The sequence below is a fragment of the Megachile rotundata genome, chromosome 3, assembly GCF_050947335.1.
Source record: "Megachile rotundata isolate GNS110a chromosome 3, iyMegRotu1, whole genome shotgun sequence".
NCBI classification, from domain to species: domain Eukaryota; kingdom Metazoa; phylum Arthropoda; class Insecta; order Hymenoptera; family Megachilidae; genus Megachile; species Megachile rotundata.
In genome coordinates this window covers 11437489-11462139 of record NC_134985.1, presented here as the reverse complement: position 1 = coordinate 11462139, position 24651 = coordinate 11437489, and the positions used below count along the sequence as shown (strand labels likewise).

The following is a 24651-nucleotide window of genomic DNA, read 5'->3' as shown; positions in this document are numbered from 1 at the left end:
ATTTCAAGAGTAATGGTGGACTACAGTCATGTAGAAGTGCAGTCTCTGGCCATCGAGGACCACTATAAATTTTCAGAATTTTTCTCGTTTTTAAAATTAAAAGGTACAAATGATATAATTTAGCTACACGTGACACACTACTGTACATAACATTATTAACACATGTTAATATCTTGTATTTCCTTTTGCTTTGGTAACTTTCCGGCATGCTCATCGATCATATGCTTTATATCTTCTATTTTCCCAAATATTTGTAATTCTTTTCAACTCGGATAAAGTGGTTGAAGAGTTGTAAACTAGTCTTTTGAGTAGGCAGACATTTTCTGTGGCATTCAAATTTCACCTGACGCGCTATCGATACTCCTAACGTAAACGCACGGCCCTTAATTGCTCATCACAATTTATTATCACGATAGTAATTGCTACGTATATATCGTTGTCAACGTATTTAGTAATAATTTGCATGACCTAAAACAATTTTCCGTGACATAATGTTATAGCCATAAAAGTGAAATTTTCGTACGTGGTCCTAATTCGATGGCCAGGGACTATAGAATTTTCTGTAACTTCGTTTATCTTTGTCCGACATTTTTAGTTAACGTAATCGTACGCGAGACCCCGTTATACAAACTAATCGTTTGAGTTATAATACCGTGGCATACTCTTGACGCACATTATAGTTCAATTACAACAAATGTTCGCAGCTCGATTAAGTCTGAAGTTTAATACCAATAATTTGCATAATCAAGGATCTCTAAATCCAAAATTATTTCATCTTTCTTATTTGTCTTAACATCGTAGTAATAATTAGCTGTGACTGATGCAACTGTCGAATCGTATGTCAACTGCTTGCACTATTTTGACGAATCTGACTCGTGACGCACACATGACGCATTCGTAATACGCTCGGACGCACTCTTGTTACACTCATGACGCCCTGAATAAATCCTTCCTGTACTGATTTCGATCTAACAGCAATAAAATATTCTTTTAATTGGCAACTACAACTTTGTCTACACGGTAACTGATCTGCGGAACGATACGGTTATCTTAAAAAGACATACATGAACGTCACATCATAACACTGTACAACACGAAAACATCGTTAATATCCATAATTTCTCGCGAATTTTTCGAAGAGCATTTAGAATGCATTTCAAGAGTAATGGTGGACTACAGTCATGTAGAAGTGCAGTCTCTGGCCATCGAGGACCACTATAAATTTTCAGAATTTTTATCGTTTTTAAAATTAAAAGGTACAAATGATATAATTTAGCTACGTGTGATGCACTACTGTACATAACATTATTAACACATGTTAATATCTTGTATTTCCTTTTGCTTTGGTAACTTTCCGGCATGCTCATCGATCATATGCTTTATATCTTCTATTTTCCCAAATATTTGTAATTCTTTTCAACTCGGATAAAGTGGTTGAAGAGTTGTAAACTAGTCTTTTGAGTAGGCAGACATTTTCTGTGGCGTTCAATTTCACCTGACGCGTTATCGATACTCCTAACGTAAACGCACGGCCCTTAATCGCTCATCACACAATTTATTACCACGATAGTAATTGCTACGTATGTATCGTTGTCAACGTATTTAGTAATAATTTGCATGACCTAAAATAATTTTCCGTGACATAATGTTATAGCCATAAAAGTGGAATTTTCGTACGTGGTCCTAATTCGATGGCCAGGGACTATAGAATTTTCTGTAACTTCGTTTATCTTTGTTCGACATTTTTAGTTAACGTAATCGTACGCGAGACCCCGTTATACAAACTAATCGTTTGAGTTATAATACTGTGGCATACTCTTGACGCACATTACAGTTCAGTTACAACAAATGTTCGCAGTTCGATTAAGTCTGAAGTTTAATACCAATAATTTGCATAATCAAGGATCTCTAAATCCAAAATTATTTCATCTTTCTTATTTGTCTTAACATCGTAGTAATAATTAGCTCTGACTGATGAAACTATCGAATCGTATGTCAACTGCTTGCACTATTTTGACGAATCTGACTCGTGACGCACACATGACGCATTCGTAATACGCTCGGACGCACTCTTGTTACACTCATAACGGCCTGAATAAATCCTTCCTGTACTGATTTCGATCTAACAGCAATAAAATATTCTTTTAATTGGCAACTACAACTTTGTCTATACGATAACTGATCTGCGGAACGATACGGTTACCTTAAAAAGACGTACATGAACGTTACATAATAACACGTCGTTAATGTCCATAATTTCTCGCGAATTTTTCAAAGAACATTTAGAATACATTCCAGGAGTAACGGTTGATTAGAGATGATAGAGGATCTGATTTAGATACGTTCAACATTTGATCATTACACGTGTAATAATAAGGTTTCTCAATCCCGGAGGCAAGACACAGAATTGGCGTGGCAGTTGACGTGTTAACACTGATTCTTTGCGTCTAATTCGATTAGCCGCTGCATAAATCGATAGCCAGATCGAAATCGCCAGATTACCACCAGCGACGTTTGCAATTCGTAGGAAGCGTATTGCATATGGAAGCCATTCGTTTGGTGTAGAAGGTGAGACTAGATCGTCAACACGTCCTGCAGTGACGCCATTTTATCAGGATTTCAGCCGCCATGCAGACAAAAAAAGACGAGCGAGCTCGAGGCAAGATCCACAGGAAAGATATACGCAAAACGTAGAAGACACGTAGCGGATCGTCGTCGATCATCAGACCGGAAAAGGCCCCCGCCGTATATTTTCTTCGTTTTGCGGCACGTCACCTCTTCACCGCCTCCCCGACGCCCGTGCCGCGTCATAGGCTCATAGAAAATTCTATTATTCTATTCTTATCATTGGGATGACGCGTGCTGGCTCGTATCGACAGCCGGATATATAATGCAACGTGAGTTTCTGAGCTTACGGCGTCTACCGGATGCGCCCACACCGAGCTTGCATACTGAACAGCGGCCCGTCTTCTAAGGTTCAGCTACGAAACGTGCTGGCTCGTCACGGCCACGCGTTTAACCGCTCAAACGTCTTGCTTTTCGATCGAGATGCTGAAATGAACAATCAGAGCGGTTGTTAATGATCCTTGGTCAGACGCTGTTAGCGCATTATTATTTCTTAGCTTAACCACTTGCCGTACAATGCATTCGTCAGATACGTCAGTCAAAACCAACTATTCATAGGTAAAATGTTTAAACAAACAATAAAAATTAAAATGAGAATATTTTATATTCAGCGATCTTTAATAATGCAAATTACAGTTGGACCTGAATTTTAATTTGAAGAACATTACAAATTTTAGTAAGATTTATTATATTTGGGCTATGAGTGCGTCACGAGTGAGACTCGTCAAAGTAGGACAAGGGGTTAACCTCCGAAACTGTGATTTCTATGGAAGGTTATTACTGCATTATAAAGTAGACAAAGAAAGTTGGAATGTTAGATTGAGCTATAAAACGTACTAGTTCATTATGAATACGAATTTGACCAAACATGTTACTTTTTGATCATCGAGATGCTGAAATGAACAATCAGAGCCAATGATCATTAGACAGACACTGTTAGCACATTATTATGTCTTAATCCTTTTAATGATTTTGTCAGTGCAAATGTTCACACTCCTTCATAGCTTAACCTCTTAAACTATGATTTCTGTAGCAGGTTACTACTGCATTATAAAGTAAGCAAAGAAAATTGAGATGTCAGATTTAGGTATAGAACGTACTAGTTCATTATGAATACGCGTTTGACCAAATGTGTCGCTTTTTGATCATCGAAATGCTGAGATGAAGAATTAGAGCAGTTGCTAATAATCATTGAACCGGTACTGATAGACCAATTCCTTAATCTTTCTAATGATTTTGATGTAGCAAAAATACTTCTGCACATTTCATAATTTAACCTCCTAAACTATAATTTTGGATAACGAAGGTAACTATTACTACAATATGAATATAAACAAGTAAAAATGAAATTTTAGGTTTAACTATGAAACCTGCTGATTTGTTATGGATTCGCATTTGGTTGCTCAAAAGTGTTGCTTTTTGATAATTGAAAAATTGAATCAGATGAATTTTTTTCGTAAATTGAAGAATTGAAGAATTGAAGAATTGAAGAATGGAAGAATTGAAAAATTGAAAAATTGAAAAATTGAAACATTCAAACCTTGAAAAATTCAGAAATTGAGAAACTGAGAAATTGAGAAATTGAGAAATTGAGAAATTGAGAAATTGAGAAATTGAGAAATTGAGAAATTGAGAAATTGAGAAATTGAGAAATTGAGAAATTGAGAAATTGAGAAATTGAGAAATTGAGAAATTGAGAAATTGAGAAATTGAGAAATTGAGAAATTGAGAAATCGAAGAATTGAGAAATTGCAGAATTAAAAATTTGAAAAATTGAGAAATTGAAGAATTAAAAATTTGAAAAATTGAGAAATTGAAGAATTGTAGAAGTGCAGAATTGCAAAATTGAGAAATTGAAATATTAAAGAATTGAAAACTTGAAAAATTGAAAAATTCAAGAACTTAACCCAGAACCTCAATAATTAAAAACATGAGTCACTAAATAACCCCCGAATATACAAATCTAGAAATAACATTGTACCTTCTAAATTTCCAGACCCAAAACTCTCCAATGTTCAAATTATTAATCTGTCTACTGTCCTCCACAAACCTAATCCCCATCCATCTAAACCCAAACGAAAAAACAACCAGAAAAGAAATTGCACACTAATTGTTCTCCTAACAGATAGAGCAATTGACGTATCAGCTAAAGGGTTAATCCGAATCGGTCATACAATGCGCGAAAGAAGAAAAGGCCGAGGTGTGACATGTGCGCGCGAAATTCGAATTCCCGTGACTTCAACTCGCACCAGGCGGTATTGTTTTAATTAACACACCATGAATTCTGGTCTGCCATACGTAGAACTAATTCGCCTTGTGCGAGAACAATACGTCACGATCGACGTTGCATCTGCCACGCGATAGGTCGCCTCGCAGCCGTTGATTGCGAAAATGGAATGCCGGCTGGGCCGACCGCGAAACAGTCGAGAAATATTAAAAAGGGTGTTGAAATACAGTCTAGCACGGCAAATCTGTCGACCAGTTTGTGCTACAGAACCACTCCATCCTGTGAATTAAAATTCGAAGGGTAGGTTTACAGCGGAAATGGGAACGCTTCGTTAGTTCGGTCACAAGCCATTCTTGAATCCATCGAATATTATTGCGATTTCTATTCAAATTCGTGTTAAAATATATAACTGTTACATTTTTTTTATAAGTGCACGAGTGAAAATATTTGAGAAATTGAAGGCTTTCGATTTAATACGAACGATGGAGTTTTTGAGGTTATTTCAATTTTTGGCGAAATTTGGCGGGAATTATATTTTTTTTATGGTATTTATAGGAAAAGATGTATGATATGTGAGATCTGTCACAAGTTTATTTTTTATTTATTACAAGGATAAAGTAATTTTTCAAAGAATATGACTTTAGGGTTAATACGTGAAGAACAGAGTTTTTGAGGCTAATTCAATTTTTGTCGAAAATGTTAACGTTCGAAGAATCTCTAATTTTATAATGCTATCTACAGAAAACGATGTATAATATCTGAGATGTGTCACAAGTTTAATTTTTATTTATTACAAGGATAAAATAACTTCTCAAAGAATGCAGGATTTCAAACTGAATACGTAAAGAACAGAGTTTTTGAGGTTATGTTTTTTGCTAAAAATGCTATGAATAGTAAAGAGTATTAATTGATATATATTTGATGAGTATATACAAAAAAGAATGTCAGTATCTGAGATTTCGAGATATATGAACATTATACAGAAATAAAATATAAATTTCATAAAAGATTACAAAAAAGTACTACAATTTTACAGAACAGTAAATAATAAAAACTCACAATAAAGTCATAAATGTCATTATTTCAATTTATTTTCAAAAATTATATTATTCAGTTACAATTTACCTACTTCGTATTTACCAGCTAAAATATTGCGATTCTTAATTAATTTAGACAGTAGAATTATTAGTAGACATACAGCAATTAGTTCGTGAAGTCATCCCATAAACAATTTTAATTAACGTAATTTCAGCTCATTACAAAATTATTTTACCCCGTTAATTATTTCAAAAATTATTTCTCTCATTCTAAGTTTCTACAAACGGCTTATAATCACTCTCGAATTTTTCTGCGAAGAAAGTATTTGATTCGAAATATATGCTTGAATTCCAAGAACCAAGATTGATGCTGTCTGCTACTTAAAATGCCTTCTTCGAGGAACCTCGCAAATGTTTTTAACAGCAATTGCAACATTAATCTCTTTGTGGAATTCGTGCAACATACATTATCGTAAATAAGATTCATTAAAGTTCGTTTCAACTGTTCTCCGAAAGCACGGTCGACGAATAATTCGAGCACTAACAAGCTTTTGAACTTAAATTCAAGTGCAACATAAACCGTGTCATGTACTTGATCTTTTTATTGATGCAATAGTTAAAACATTAATATTTTTGTCTTATTTTTTTCTTTCATTAAAACTTTTGCATTCATTTTACTTCTTTTTGATAAAAAAATATTTTTTAGTAGAAAATTTTTTTTCAATTATTTTTCCTTTTGATAGAAAACATTTTTTTACTAATACATTTAGTACTTGATCAAATATTTTTTTTTATTAATATATTTAGTACTCATATATTTTTTCATCGACAAAATCAAATCAAATTTATTCTATATTTGATATATTATCCCATACTATTTGATGAAATATTTATTGATCAAAATTATTGCATCAAATGAATTATTTAACAAAGAAACGTAAAAATTATTTCATCGCTAAAAAAATTTTTCAATGAATCATGAGAATTCCCGAGTTCCTGTTTTCTTAGAAATAGTTCGCGACGAGATATTTGATCAAAAAATTATTAAATCGTTTCCCGAGATTACGGTGACTCAAATCCTTCCCTGACTCGAGTACATCGCGTATTTCACGCGTCTCACCGAGCGTTTCTTTGAAATGCCGTGATTAATTTTTCTTTTCTTCCCTGTCCTAGTTTACAAAGCGATAAAAGCTCAAGCGTTGTGCGCAATCTTTGAATTCCACCGTGCAGATGTTCTCTGTGATTTAAGACGCGCGAATGATCTTTGAACTAAATCGCGAATCGCCGATCTAGATCTTTGTCCCTAATAAATATCCACGCGGAGACTTGTTAACTTCTGTGCAAAATTGCACTTTCCTTCTATATATTTATCGGGGTTACTGTTCCGGTTACTCGTGCGTTCAATCGCGATATTGCTCAACTTCTCAAATGATTAATGTATAATAAATTATCAAATCTTTTATAAATTTCAAGTAGATACCGAACGTTGCGTAACGGCTGGCACGAACATTTTGTTGGCACTTATGTGCGAATAAATTATTTCGTTCTTTTTTTAAGTGTTATAGCGTGTGCTGATTAAATTTCTTTTATACAAAAATAAGTAATTGACTGATACAATTTATTCTTGTATTAATTATCCGTGTCTTTTATTTTCATTTCTTGAAGAAATGTATAGATGGATGTAATGTAGTACTGCTACATGTAAAGAAAGATGTGTAAATTTGACAATTTTGAAATTCCACTATTTTCCAATTTTTAAGGTTTTCAATATTGAAAGCTTCAAGTTTTTAGTTTTGAAGAATTTTTTAACTCTTAGCTTTCGTAAATTAGCAGTATAAGACCAGCTACGAATAAAAATCACATATTTGAAAAAGATAGATAAAACCGCGGAAGATTTATGATGAGAGCGTAGCTCGTTAGAATCGACAGTTTAGGAATGAACCCCACAGTTATCATTTTTATCGTAATCTCGGTACGAATCTTATTAATGGTTACATAGTAACAGATGTAAAGTCGTTTCTTCGGCAAGTTCTTGCAGTACTACAAGTTGTGATAAATGAACATAACCGCACTCTTACACGTTCGCAAGTTTTTTGTAACCTTCTCTCACTTCTAGAATGCATAATTATGCATTGCTGATTTCTCGGAACCTACAGATTATTGCTGCGAAGGAATTTCTCTTCGTAATCTTTATGCGGATAGGAAATACATCTCTCAAAGTTATTTGCTGAAATTACTGTATGGGGCAGATGCGTGCAATGTGAAACAGTAAATAACACCGCAAGATACGGGAATCACCGACACTCGTTATATTGACAGCTCTACGAGGATTTTCACGTATACTGTACTTCGAATATTAATACATGGTGGAATATTAGAATATCGTGAAATATTAGTATATCGTGCAATAGTGGGGCACTATTATCGGTGTAAAATATTAATACACTACCACCATCGTAGATATTGTTACACTACCAGTAAATTACGCTACATGTAGAATATTACACAGCCATCATTGTAGAAATACAGTCTCTAGCCATCGAGGACCACTATAAATTGTCAGAATTTTTCACGTTTCTAAAATTAAAAGGTACAAATGATATAATTTAGCTACGTGTGATGCACTACTGTAGATAACATTATTAACACATGTTAATACCTTGTGTTTCCCTTTGCTTTGTTAGCTTTCCGGCATGCTCATCGATCATATGCTTTATATCTTCTATTTTCCCAAATATCTGTAATTCTTTTCAACTTGAATAATGTGGTTGGAGAGTTGTAAACTAGTCTTTTGAGTAGGCAGACATTTTCTGTGGCATTCAAATTTCACCTGACGCGCTATCGATACTCCTAACGTAAACGCACGGCCCTTAATTGCTCATCATACAATTTATTACCACGATAGTAATTGCTACGTATATATCGTTGACAACGTATTTAGTAATAATTTGCATGACCTAAAACAATTTTCCATGACATAATGTTATAGCCATAAAAGTGAAATTTTCGTACGTGGTCCTAATTCGATGGCCAGGCACTACAGAATTTTCTGTAACTTCGTTTATCTTTGTCCGACATTTTTAGTTAACGTAATCGTACGCGAGACCCCGTTATACAAACTAATCGCTTGAGTTATAATACCGTGGCATACTCTTGGCGCACATTATAGTTCAGTTACAACAAATGTTCGCAGCTCGATTAAGTCTGAAGTTTAATACCAATAATTTGCATAATCAAGGATCTCTAAATCCAAAATTATTTCATCTTTCTTATTTGTCTTAACATCGCAGTAATAAATAGCTCTAACTGAGGCAACTGTCGAATCGTATGTCAAATGCTTGCACTATTTTGACGAATCTAACTCGTGACGCACTTCTGATACGTTCTTGACGCATTCATGACGCACTCGTAATACGCTGCGACGCACTCATGACACACTTATAATGCACTTTTGTTACACTCGTGACGCACTCTTGATACACTTGTCACGCACTCATGACGCATTCGTGACGCACTTGTGACACACTGTTGAAATGCTTGTGACGCACTTACAATGTAATCCTGATATACTCGTACCGCACTCGTGACGCATTCACGACGCAATCTTGACACGCTCGTGACGCACTCATGACGCACTCATGACGATTTGATTCAGTATTGGTAAACATTTTCTTTTTATAATTACTTTCCCAACTCAAAGAAATCGAACGCAACGTGAAACCAATTCGACTTTCAAAATATTGTTCAATCGCTTTCAGTAGCAAAGGTATGTGATAATGTGAATTATTGATTTGTGACAGAAACAAGTGGTATTTACAAGAGTTATTACTTTGCAGAAGGTAGTCCAGGAACGGACGCAAATTCTTGCGACATGGTTTTAATATCAGACATAAATTATAAAGAATGATCATATCGCGATATGAATAATGTTGGTGTCGAGGATGATGATATGGAGTGTTTATCTTGCTGTGAATTCAACAGAACTGATAATGCAGGGAAAAGTGTGAAGAATGTATTCGTTTTAATCGTGAAAAGGATAAGTTGAAATAAATTTTAAAATTATAAATTGTTAAGGCTTTTTTTTTTGTTTAAACGGATATGTGAATTTGTCATCATTCGTTCTCGTTATCTCATCTAGATTAATAGCTTTTTTACTTTCTCCATTTTATTTCACTTTTATACACTTTCCTGGCTTATCTCAAATTTATCTCTGTTGGCAACTTTCACTATCTTTTCAGGTGTTGTAATTCTGTGTCAGATTATTTTTATAAATTCCAACATACTGAAACGCAATTCCTATAACAAATTTGCTTTGACAAAACATTCGTATGACACGATTAAAAATTTATGAAAATTGAACTGTAAATACAATTTTCTAAATAGTACTCAAAGGCCCTCCCCGACTGATCAAACTTCCGTCCACATTTTTGAAGATCAAATATACTTACATGAGTCGATTACATGATTGAACGCTTCGTGAACAAACTTGTCAATAAAAATTACGAGAATGAATTAAAGGAGCCAAATATTTCCCTGCACAAAAGTTCCCATAAACACAAACATTGCATCTACTCCGCGTAAATCCAGGTACAAATTCATTTCCATGCAAGACATTCATCTCTCCAACAACGTATAATCTCCATCAAATAAAAAACATGCGTCGCAGCAACGATTGCCATTTTCATGCATCGTTATTTCGTTTCCAAAGAACTGCGATGACTGTCGACGTTACCGGTAGGGCAATCTATCGAAGTTGCCTGAAAAAGGACACGACAGCATGGAAATTCCTCTCGTAATCAGCGCGACTATCGCGGCCGACCAATGCAAGCCGTTCTTTCTTTGTTTCCTGTACCGATGATACATCGTATAGAATTGCTTAACCCGTCGGTGAGTCATTAGAATCGAATACTACGTACTTGCAGAATGGGCTTTGTGGTCCGCGATGCTCGTCACGCGTACGTGCCCGCGAGATAACAGTGGCTCGATGCAAATGAAAAATCGCGTGACAAAGATAGGGGATTACAGCTGTTGCGCAATCGCGCGCTTAATGATTTCGACGTATCAAATAAAAGTAAACTCGTTTTCTATTTGCGGACGGTTGTTGACCGCGACAAATAATTTACGAAGGTCGACTACGAATTTGCGTTAGCTAATCGATCACTGGCCACTTTCAAAACTTATAATATTCGAGATATTTACGATTTTTAAATAATGGGACACTCATCGATATTCAGTTGTTTGCAATTGCTTTGTTACGCGAAATGATAGACTTTATGTTAACCCTTTCATTACCTTGGTCACATATGGGGACAATTAGTTTGTAGCTTCCACTGATGTTTGTGTCAATTACGTTCTTATATTCTTTGAGATATTTACGACTGTAAAATCATAAAACACACCGATATTGAACTGTTTGCAAGTGCTATATTGTTCGAAACGATCAACTCTATGGTAACCTCTTCACTACATTCGTCACATATGTAGACCATTAATTTGAAGCTTCGTACGTGGATGGTTGTGTCCATCACATATTCTTATATTCTTTGAGATATTTACGAGTGTAAAATCATGAAACACACCGATATTTAGCTGCTTGCAAGTGCTATGTTACACGAAACGATCAACTCTATGGTAACCCCTTCACTACCTTGGTCACATATGTGGACAATTAGTTTGAAGCTTCCATCGATGTTCGTATCAATCACATATTCTTATATTCTTTGATATATTTACGACTGTAAAACTGTGCAAAATACCAATATTTAGCTGTTTGCAAGTGTAATGTTACATAAAACGATAAGTTTTGTGTTAACCATTTTCCTTGATCACATATGTGAAAAGTTAACTTACGTCCTATATGAAGCTATATCCATCGATATTTGTATATTAATTATCCTTATATTCCTTTGAATACTGGCGATTGAAACAGAACAGTTGCTATGTAACACAAAGTGATAAACCCTATGTTAAGTCATATGTGGTCCGCCCTTATCCACATATGTGGAAAGTCCACATCTTATGTAAAACCGTATCCATACTGTTAATTGGATATGTTTATATTAGAGGTACTTGCTATCATCAAATATTGCAGTATTCACCAATATTTAGCTATTTACTGCTACGTTATACAAAATCCTACGTTAATTCATACGTGGCCTTCATATGTGGTCCACACTTGTCCACATATGTGGAAAATCCACATATTATGTAAAACTGTATCCATACTGTTAATTGGATATGTTTATATTAGAGGTACTTGCTATCATCAAATATTGCAGTATTCACCAATATTTAGCTATTTACTGCTACGTTACACAAAATCCTACATTAATTCATACGTGACCTTCATATGTGGTCCACACTTGTCCACATATGTGGAAAATCCACATCTTATGTAAAGCTCTATCCATACTGTCAATTGGATATTTTTATATTAGAGATACTTGTATTCATAAAATATTGTATTCACCAATATTTAGCTATTAACTGCTGCGTTACACAAAACCCTACGCTAATCCATACGTAGCCTTCATATGTGGTCCGTGCTTGTATATGGAGCGTCCTATATGAATCGTTTTCCCTAAATTAAAATTCTTTTCCGTTTGTCAAACAATTCGAAAGCGTGAATAGTCCGAAAAAAGTGCGTTGCGTCCCCGGCTAATTTTACGTGGTCCCCGCTCGGAATCCAAGGGAGGGCGTTGCACCCGGTCGGTAAATGAAATAACGCGATAATCCGTTGGTTCGATTTCGACAGATATTTTCGGCCAGCGGGAACTCGTGGTATAAAGCGAGAGTAGCACGTGGCAGGCCAGACCGAAGGCATTTCCATGCGCATTAACCGAACAGACGGTCGTCCATCACAGCAGCGTCGCGGGCGCAATTAAGCCGAGCGGTGCCGCATGCAAATCGACGCATTGTCTTGACCCGAAGTGGCGCGATGTCGCTGGCCCCGTTCTACGCTTTCACAAGGGACCACTACTTCCCAGCATTCCCGAAATGGTTGCCATAATGGCTTGTTTACGTTTATGAAATAGGGAAATTAACGCATTTAGTGGCGCGGTGAAAACGATCGTGCGTCACGCATTGCAGCGGGAATTATTAACGCGTTGATTGCCACGCTTGATATCGCGTCGTATTTTCGAAATAATTATCCTGGATCGTGGATTATGCTGCGGATATTGTAATTAATATGTTCGAATCGAATGTTGTAATTAATATTTGTCTTGTTTGTAATTGGACTAATTTGAAAAGTGGTAGTGGCAGTTAGGGGTTTGATAAGGTTAGCAACATTGTTTCAAAACTATATGAGTTTTGACCTTACTGTAAATTGCTAAATTAGCTTGGTAGTATTTTATAACAGTTACTAGTATTTATTTGTTCAAATCATGTGAAGGTTAAAGAAATTCAAATTTTGAAAGTTATGGTACTGTCAGTTAGGGTGAATAAGTTTCTTGTAATGTTAGCCCAAAGCTGAAACGTGTTTGATTCCATTAATCTATAAATTGCTAGTATTTCATTGATACTTTTTGACTATAAGGTTTAATAATTTTCAGTTGATTATTCATAATAATATGATGAGATGAAAAAATAAATCAGAGGTACGCTACGAATATTTTCATATGTGACTTCATTTTTGAAAAAATTGAATTTATACACTTTTTAAGTATTTAATAAAAATTTATTTGCAACACAGAAAATGTCACTTGAAAAATATAATAAACAATTGATAAACATTACACATTAGACGTAGTTATTAATATCACTAATATGTTTATCCTCATAACTTTAATTTAGTACCTAATTTTAGTTAATGTAACACATACACTCATGTGTATTTTTACTCTAAGTAAAGTTTTACATAAACAGTTGCTAATTACATTCTGAAGAACAATGACTGATAACTACTAATGGTATTATATCCACAAGAAATATGTCCTAAAATTGCGTATTTTATTCTCATTCTTCAATTGAATTTTATAATCTGCAGCTTGAATTAGTGTTAGAGAACTGATTTACTGATCGATAGACCAAACAAGAAAATAAACTAACATGTCGTCTAAGTTTTATTTTCGAATGTATACCGTATGAAATTAGAAATTCAGAATACTCGTTTAAAAGTAAACGATTTTATGTTTTCAATGAGGTCTTAAATAACTTGATTCATGAATAATGTATTAGTGGTCTGTCTAGTTAGACTTAGTTTACTAGTCGTATGTTATACGCTTCAGTATTTCTAATACGAATATTTAACTTCGACCATTGATAAAAGATAGCATGTAACATGACTAATGTTCAATTAAAATAAAGACTTTTCAATAATTATTCGATCATCTTTCTATCTCAACTGTAATTGTTTTAATTAATATTTAAACATTTCTTTACCCATTGTATCAGAAAATTAACGAAAGATTATTAAATTCAAACGTACCAGTTTTAATAGAAAATTATTACTCGTCACAGTTAAATAATTCCATATCGAAAAACATAAAACTTGCGAATTTACTAAATTTTTCAGAAAACACTGAGTTTGTCTTCTTTCTATAATTTTACTTATAGAGCTTCTATAATTTTATTTAAATATATTCGACATTCCTTTCTATTACACATTTGCTATCGTAATAATTAATGTTATTCAGCCTGGTTTTAATATGCAAAAATGTTAGTACAACAGTTAATCGACATGACGTTTAAATACAATACAGCTAATTTTATCGGCAGAAAAAATTGAATAAAGCTGCACCCTGTTCGACACCTCTCAGTTTCATAATCGATTGATTGCTGAGACAACACTTGTCATTAGCCGTTTTGCATAAAACTAGCTGTTAAGCACCGATTACGTATTCGTATTTAGATTTATGCCAACACGAGCGTGGTCGCATCATCGCGAAGGAAACAATCAATGAATTTTTCATGCGAATGTACACTTGAAAAAAAAAGAAATATGTACCAACCGAAAATATCGTCGTGTGCTGCCATTTTGCGCGGTACTCGTACGCTCGTGACGTCATTGGTGTCATCTTCGCTGCTCAAAATGGAAATTAAGACGAGTTGCAAGACACGTGTCTTAGAAACACAGCTGTTGCGAAAACTTTTAGCATTTCTTTGATGCATGCTGAATTACAGGAATGTTTGAATTGCTTAGCACAGAAAATTGTCTTCTTCGTGTATGAATATTTTAAAAATCTTCGTGGACGTGTTAAATACCTCCTTCTGTTTGTGTGCCGTGTTTAATTGCTTAGAATGACATTTATGATCTTAAAGTCTAAACTATACACGGTTTTCTTTATTGATTTAATGTTCGGAAATTATTCATTGCTCGAAGGATGAAAGGAAAATATTTCAAACTGTGAATCGGAACTTGAAGATTCAGTGATTTAAGAAGTAATTTTTAATTATCGGTAATTTGCATTAAAATTATATCTACAGTGGAAGTCAAACGAATTTTATAAATTTTCATACATTAAAATTAGACCTTAATTTTTGAAATGCAGACTCACTTCTAAAATAAAGATTCATGTTTTAAATTAATATTTAGAGATCATCACCAATTATTCGTAATCGGTATAATTTATTAAATCCGCGACCTGTAAACGAGAAAAGTAATACTCGAACAAGAACTAAATATGAAAGTTGTTTCTACCCTGAAAAAATTCCAAAGTCGGTAAACAAAATTACGGTATGAATTAATAAAAATTTCGTGTTTTTTACAAATGAGAGAGCAGTGTGTTGGCTAGAGTTGTTGGTTCAAGTGCAACGGGGTATTTCGTAAGTCTTTTGTCCTTTCTCGATTCCAGTCAGGATCACCGTAGCCGGTTCGGTTCGCATATAAACGGGAAACGGGTTTCAGTCAGAAAGAGCTTTGGTAGTTTAACGTAAAAGAACGGTGCTTTGTCACGGGAACAGAAAGAAAAAAAAATAAACGCACCTCTTTCGATCGATCTCGCTTCAACCACTGTTCTTCTTCGCTTCCCTCGTTCTCTCCCTCTGCTCGCAAGAAGAAGGAACCCAGGGCAACGAGAAAGCTGATGTTAGGTGAATGCAAATGAATACGTCCAGCGGAACAAGCTATTCTGCAGCTTCTAAGCCCTGTAAGGTTTCGTTTCGGGCTTTTCGAATTTTTGCCAGGAACACTTCAAGTTCTGCCAAAAAAATTTTTACGAAGAATGGACCGACATTTTTTTCCCTCAGACGCCACTTGGAATACTTTCAGCCGTTCTTTCTTTGTTGATTTTACTTTGTATTTTTGAATAACTGTCGGAATCTGGGAAAATGTGTTTAGCTGAAGAATTGTGAAATACTGGCTTTCTTTCATTTCGAATTAATAAATAAATATTTTATTCTTAAATGATATATTTTAGAGTCGTTCGGTAATTGTGAAACGTTTATAGGTTATGTTCGTGTTCTGTAAAACAATTAACTTCTTCGAGCAGTTAAATAATCTTCTATACATTACTTTTAAATAAAATAATTCTACTAAAAATCGGAATACAAATATATCCATTTAAACAAACCAACTAATTTTGAATACATAAACAAATAAGACAATGTATTATTTAAAAAATAATCTATCAAATAGCAGCAAAGTTTAATCAAATAACATCGAATTCGATTTAAACAGAGACATCACTACTCGATATTCTGTCAAAAACGCGTTCCCTTTTCCCGCGACTAGGGGTAAAAAACTGGTAATTAAATTTGATTACCGCAACACTCGAGACAGCAATAGAAAGGAATACACGCAACAGCCGGCCCATCGAAGGTCTCGTATTAAACGTTTGAGAGTCGCTGACCATAGTGATCGTTGGCTTTGCTTTTCTGTCCGATCTCCGCCCCCTCGATCGACAAATGCCAACCCTCAGCGAACCCCGTTCGGGTTTCATTGTTGTGAACGCATGCAAGTTGCGATTCCGGTGCCGGACGAGTATCAATTATAACAGGATTAATTCGAGTGCAGTCATTGTTTTTTGCCAGTCACAAAAAATCCCCTCTGCATGTCGCGTTTAGCCTCATTTCGAACAATATCCTACGACCGGCTTTGCCTCTGCGAAAGAAACGGCACGATTGCAAATTGCGCTCGATGAGTTGAAAAATTGGGGTCGTTTGTAATTTTTGGTGGCCTTTTGCGAATGATAGGTTCAAGGCTTTTTAATATTGGTAGTTTTTTAATTATTGTTTATTGTATTAGTTGATAGTTTTAGAGAGAGTGATATAATATAATAATAATAAAATTAGTAGATTATTCATTTTGTTAGTAATATAGTTTTATTAGTAACCAAATTGGTACTGCAATAAATATTTAACCTAGCAAAATTAATATCTGTTGTAATACTAATTTATTAATGATGATAATCTATTCATTTTAATACTAACTAAATTAGTAGTGGAATATATTTAACTTAACCTAACGGAAAGTAGTAACAGACTGGATAATCATTTGATTAGGATATTAATAACAGTAGCAGCTGTATTATATTTTTATGTTACGGTTTTTGAGTTGAGAATTTTCTGAATTCTAGTACTTATTTTGAATTTATAAATATACGAGTTTGAGAAAGTATATATTTGAAATTCATAAATTTCTAAGTTGGTAAAATCCTAAACTTCTACGTTTCCAAATTATCAAAACTTAAATATCAAAATTTCTAAATTTACCAACCACCAAATCCCTAAATTTTTAAACTTGAAAATTTCTAAATTCCCAAGTTTCTAATTTTCAAGAGGTTAGGTCAGATATCTGTATCTGATAAGAATCTTCAAATTTTTTAATTTTCAAAGCTCCAAATTTTTATATCACTAAATCTCTTAATTCGCATTTTACTAAATTATCGAATTCCTAAATTCCTAAATTTTCAAGGTTCCAAATTTTTATATCATATCTATTAATTTCTATTTTACTAAATTGTTGAATTTCTAAATTTCTAAATTATCAAATTCTTAAATTTTCTAGGATGAAAATTTGTAAATTCCCATATTTCCAACTCCTGAAATTAAAAATTTAGAAATTTAGAGATTTGGTAATTTAATAAATTGCTAAATTGCTAAATTGCCAAATTGTTAAATTTAGTCCAAAATTATCAGATTTCCAAATTTCCAAATTCCTGAACTTCTAAATTTTGAAATTCTAATATTAACAAAATTAATATTAGTATAGATACCTAATATTAACTAATTAGAACCGATAACTAAGCTAACCTAACCGAACCAAATTAGTAATAGAACAGATACTCATGAATATCTTTCTAACGTTGTTTCTCCGAACTTATTTATTTCAGACGGACGATTTCACTGCCATCAGTTCAGCCCTACGACAATATCTTCCTGAGCGAAACACTCCTTACATTTTGGACGTCGATCTCGACTTCTTCAGCACCAAGAATCCTTTCAAAACATTACACGACCGCATCAATCTCTACGACAAACTTGCAACCCTCTACGCTTTTTCACGACCTGATTCATCTGATCCTGAGGTAAGTACTTATTCTTCAAAATAATGTTCGGTGTGGTGCTTTAAATTAAATTTTTAAAACATCGCTCTAGTACCTTCATATTTTATTCTTTGTATTAAGAAACAGGATGATTAGGTTTTATTACTCATAGCAGATGAGGCACAAAGTCAGTTTAAAGTTGAGAAAAGGGGTGGAGAAATAAAATGTAACATAGTGCGTGTCACATATTAAGAGTATAAACTCATATATTTATTAATACACTTAACATATAAGTAATACGAGTATATTAATATACTTAATATTTTTTTTAGTGCATTCAATATGTGATTTCTTGAATATCTTAATATGTTAAATATAGCATTATTGAATATTTTAAACATGGTAAATGGTGTGCGGTATATTTTATTACAATTTAACTGTAATTTAATTAAAAAATACAATATAACATGTGATTATATAAAACTTACATATTGACGCAAATATACATATTCATATGTTCTGTATGAACACATTTGATATGTAATGCATACTACACTATACTACTATACTATAGTATATAAAAGTATACTACATATAGCATAACTAAATACAGTAAATTGAATCTCCTCTATCTGGCACACTTTTCTATATAGAAAGTCTTCTTTACTGAATATTTTAACCCTTTGCACTCGAAGGTAATTTGACTGTTTGCAAACAGCATTTAACTTTTAGTTAAAAAGTTAAATGAATTCTTTTGAGATTTTATTATTTCTCTACTAATAATTTGCACTGTTGTTTGTTTCACTATGTTTATACGTCACATGTGTCATATTATAGAATCAGTTAAAAAATGCTCATTTCAAATTATTGTATTAAATAAAATGGTGACTGAGAGCCACCTCTCGAACGCAAAGGGCTAATATTGTCTAATATGATGCTGTTGAATATTTTAAACACGTTAAACAAAGTATATTTAACAAAAAATTAATAAGTTCCAATCACGTATAGTAAATAAGGCTCATTAAAGTTCAAATAAAAAAGTAGATAAATATACAATATACTATACAATTCATTAGATAAACATACTATACAATACACTATACAATTAAGTAAATAAACATACTATACAATACATATACTTAAACACTGACACCGAAATATAAACCCATATATGTATCACATATGTATGTACATAAATTACATACGTACGTATATAAATGAAATATCGATTCAGCGTTAATTCGCAATACAAACCGCAAACGAAACAAAAACTCCGTAGAACTCCAGCAAAGAGTGATCGATGAGAGACCCGTGTAAACTGGCCTCTTACGATTTAATCGTGCAACCAGGAGCAAATCCCCGGCTAGACAATCGGCTCAGAGGCAGCCAGTTCGAACCAGAGGCGAATTATACGCGAACAACAAGCCTCTGGCCAAAGACGGAATTTCGCAATGTTGAGAGCAAGCAGCCGAGGGGGTGGAGGGGTGTGTATTCGCAACGAGCGGAAGATTTGCGAATAATTAGGTGGGCCGACAATAGCCGGGGTCCCGTGGCAGACCGGATACACAATGTGGCCTGCCACCGGCGGAATAATAGACAGAGAAGAACGACTCTATGGGGTTTTAGGATTCGACGGACATAATGGCACTGGCCCATTGTCTACGTAGCTGCAGACTGCCAACATCCGCTTTCGAGGGCGGCTACGTCGGCTCATCTGCATTCCGGCCTTCAACCCTTTGACTGTTTAGTTTCCAGCATTGTGGATGCAAATTTCGCCGCGATCCAGCCGATGTTCGATTGTCATCGATCACGTAAAACGGTACCCGCCGCTGCACGAGATCCTGATCGCCGTATTGTTCTTAGGAAACAGGAAGCAAACCGTGGATTGAGGGCTCGTTATCGTGCACGAAGAACCCGTTTAATGTTGCTTCTCTTCTGTTTAAGCAGATTTAACCCTTCGTTACATCTCCTGCTTATCATATAACTTCTATTTTATTATTTTGGCAAATACTAATTAGAACTCATCAAATATGATGATCACTTGTGTGGTCACAATAACAAGGAAACTTTGTTACATAAGAGAGAACGTCTAACTGAACGTTTCTGGGCAGACATCTCATTTGGGGATACATGACTTTTTTTTAAATATTAACAGAAGCTTAAGGGTTAATAGGGAAGGTTACAGGGGTAATAATACAAGTACTCTTTAAATTCTGATGTACATCTACTGACACCAGCTAAGTTGTTAAAAGCTGGACTCTGCGTCAGCTCACATCAATCATCAAATTAATAATCTTATTTGATATTGTTTTCGATAGTTTCAAACATATGTTGACTTTAATATCCCCACATTTCATTCTTGTTCTACCTATATGTTTAAAATCCCTGTACCTTATTTTTGCTTTACCTATGTCTACAGTAGGTATTCTAAATTTGAAATAAACATTGTGAGGCCGAGTTTAGTCCAATTTTCCAAATGTACTAATCCGACAAATATTACCAATTAATCATCCTAATGTTACCGAGGTTAAATCTTTACCTCGATTTCTCACGAAGGCACCCTAACTTATCCTCGCACTGTCATATACGCAGGATTTCTCACGAATTCGCAACCGTTCAACAAAACCTCGGTTTACGAATCGCGATCAGTGAAATTCACGTCGTCACCGTGGGATTTTCATGCAAGACGAAACGTTATGCTAATCGTTCGGTCCGGTTAAATGCGCGCCAGTCAGGAGCAGGAAAAGAGACTGGCTGCTCTTTCGTCTAGCGGCAAGCATAAAATCACGTTTCTCGTGCATAAAATCACTCGTCGTCACACAGAGCACGCTTCTGCGTGTATGAACGCACGGTGGATGGTTTCGATCTAATGTATGCGGGTCCGACGTGCTACCTGTCTTACCCTGAGAACTCGACGTTGCATTGTGATTGTAATCGCCGACTGCAGGTCAGCCCGCGGCCTAACCGGGGTCAGGGTCATTTCTGAATTATTTAAATTACGCAACCCGCCTTCCTTCCTACGGAGACGCGCGTGTGTGCAACGAGAACTTCCGCGATCTTTTGTACCGAAGGGGAGGTTACGGGAAGAGTCAAAGAAATTTTTTTTACTCGATCACGTGGTGCATGAATCATTTTTTCTAAAGCTTCTTCAGATGTCACTGATGTAGTTCAAGAGTTGATATTTTTATTTTTAACGAAACCTACAATAGGTTCATAATACTCATATTTATTATTCACAATACAAGTAGGTAATAAAAATTTAGGTAGATGAAATCTTATAGGTGGATCATATAGGTGGTCCATATGGATATTTATACATCACCCATATATCGCAGTCAAAATGTTTATAACCACTTATGAAACTGAGCTACAAAAATAAATGAGTAATGTTTAACACCAGCTGACACAATAATTCTTTATCTAAAAGGTTAACATCTTTGACAGGAAGCTTCTTAATAATTATCGAAGTTGTAAGTGATCTACTTATTTCAACATTATGATATAGGCATATGAAGTCTATCAAACATGATATGACAGTCTTCGAATCAGAATAATTACCTTTGCACATTTTTTACAGCAAATTACCGAAATAAATAAAATAGCGAAATTCAAATAAAATAGTAAATTTGAACTAAGCAAAATTTTTTCCCAAGTTGCAGTCATTCGACAGATGTCTAAGGATTAATCATATATGCAAGGTATCCCAAAAAGGGTTAACCCAATCGCATCTTCGATCCACGGTTCACCGAAGACGTCTTTAAATTTCGATCGATTGGCATATTAAATTCCATGGTCCTCAGGGTCCCATCGTTTCGGTTCTTTTTCTCAGGATGCCCCACCGGGATATCCATGCGAAAGAAGAAATAACAGGAGCGGGGGGTCCAGTATGCAAAACGGGCCCGTTTTCCGGCCTCCCTGAATATTGATGTGTAGCCGGCTATGCAAATGAGCGTGAGAATGCAGCTCGTGCCGTATGGTGACGCGAATAGACGAACCGGAAGTAAGCCAGCACCCCATCCTCTCCCTCTCGTAACGTGCCCTTTCTTTCCTCGAGGTCGAATTATAGTCGTTGACTTTTCTTGCCGGTTAGAAATGTCGACTGAAACTTGATTTATTTTGAATCTGATGAGGGTGTGTCTTATGTTAAGTAGTCATTTGGAATGTGTGCTACGGGACTTATTGGTTTACGAGATTTATGGATGTAATTTGTGCGTGGGTTGAGTGTTTAGGGTTATGAATTTTGTAGTCGACGCAAACCTCAACAAAAATGACCAAAACTGCTTTACAATCGTACAAAACAATCACGATCACGAAATCATTCGTCACAATTATCATATCGTTAAGAATCTGTAGCCAGACTTCGAACAGCCTCATCTTTGCCACGAATATTTCGTCGCATCCCTCCAGATCTTCCTCTTAACCCCGGTTGAAATATCAGTTGGAGCTCCCAGTCTCGGAACAGGAGGGAGATAAACAACGCGGAATTAAATATACAATAAAGAGCACGGTCCTGGACAGCGAAAGGGCGTGGTGGGGGTGGAAAAAGAAACGAAACTGCTTTACCGGCTGCGCGTCCCAGCTTGACATTTCAATCCCCACCACAGTCTGCTACCACCCGCATAAATAAATCCAATTGGCTCGAATAAAATGTACGAAACGAAGTCGCACCAATGGCTGGGTATGTATTTTATTTTCTCTCGCTTTCCTTTCCACCCTGTGTTAGCCAGCCAGCCGGCTGTTTCCTCGTTTTTTCTTCGTCCTCCATCCCTCAGCGTCGACTGCTCTGTCGTAACAGCACAGTAGGATAATTCAATCGTGACTTTTTACGGATTTCCCATCGAAGGAAACACGCCAGTTTCGCGGTGGAAAGATTTCGTTTTCTCTCCCTTTCGCCATCAGCTTTTAAAATACTCGCGGAATTTCTTGCCACCTTTGATTTTACTTCCATGAATTTTTAACTGCTTACGCGATTCTTTCCAGTTAGAACGTGTGTACTTAGTTTAAAGTTATGAATAATTGTTAGGAAATAAACAAACATAACATGAATTAATTTTTTATATTGATGATCTGTGCGAATATAGAAAAAAACACTTTAACAAATTAAAATTTGTGAAATTATCTACAAAGTTCATCTCAGAGTTCAGTGCAGAATTATTTCATGTACCAAAATTATTGGCAACATTCGAAGAGCGTTCGAAAATTACACGTAAGAAATCCAGTAAAGTTATTAAAGAGAATCGGGAGGCAATCTTAACGACGTGGCAGAGGTTTAATGGTTTGTTTTGAGTCGAAAAGGGTGAAGCTCATTACGTGTTACGCATAAACGTTGCGGCAACAAGGTTGTGAAGGGCGCCTCCGCGGCTTTATCGATTTAATTGTCGGTAGGGCTTAATTGTAGGGGATGAAGAGCGACCTTGAGAAGGGCCGACAACATTGAAGGCGAAGTTGAGTCTCTTCTGTGCGAGAAGGTAATTACGAAAGTGACCTACCCCAATGAAATTCTCCTTGTCAATGAAGAAATCTTCCCTCCGCGTGATCCAGTTTTCGACCGTTTTAAAGAGGCTCGTATATTCTTCATCGAGGTACTTTTATCACAGACGTGATTTATTTGATGAAATAATTTATTTAATGAAATTTTTTTGAAAATTTGTTATGGAGTGTTTAGTGTGTGAACGACAGGATGTACAGATTATTACTATTTTAAATTTTAACACTAAAATTATCGAAACGGTTGAATACTTCGCAAGTTTCGTACTGAAAGTTATGCAATTTGTTAAGGAGCTTTTCTTAAAATCTGCTCTCTTGAGTTTTATCGAGTTGAAAATATAAACACTTGCAAGAATTTGGTAACTTTACAGTAAAATCAAGGATGGCAAAATCGGTTGTAAAAAATCGTATAACTACTTATCTGTAATTAACTACTATACTACTCTAACTACTTATGTACATGTGAATCGAAAACTCTATCCAAAATTCTACACGTCTATTCATGTATTCGTTTGAACCGAGGGGTTCTTAAAACTCTGCAATTAAAATCTGGCAAAAGGGTGAAAGCGAAATCTTTCCACCGTGAAATTATCAGATCCTTCGATGAAAACTCGCGACTGAATATTTTCAACACGGTATATCACAAAAAGGTGTGGCTCCGAATTATCTTTAAATCAAACAAAGAAATTGATAAGCAAATCGAGGAGCACATTTCGAGAAAACCGGATAAGAACCAACACTGCCATCTGTTATTGCTGATAAGAACGAGGGGTTACTTCGCAGTTTCCGGATAAGCCGCACATCCCGGGGGTGACGTGACGAGCGACGCCGACGCCGACTCCATGTGCCC

The 24651-nt window shown here is 35.2% G+C and overlaps 1 protein-coding gene across 2 annotated transcripts in view; it reads left to right on the top strand.

Moving 5' to 3' along the window:
• Positions 1–24651, top strand: part of LOC100879000 (UPF0489 protein C5orf22 homolog) — a 469523-nt gene that overhangs the window by 88112 nt on the left and 356760 nt on the right. For both annotated transcript variants that reach the window (XM_076529511.1, XM_012282437.2), the window contains exon 2: positions 18162–18356. In XM_076529511.1, the coding sequence (XP_076385626.1) occupies positions 18162–18356 (195 nt within the window). The remainder of the gene's footprint in view (positions 1–18161; positions 18357–24651) is intronic.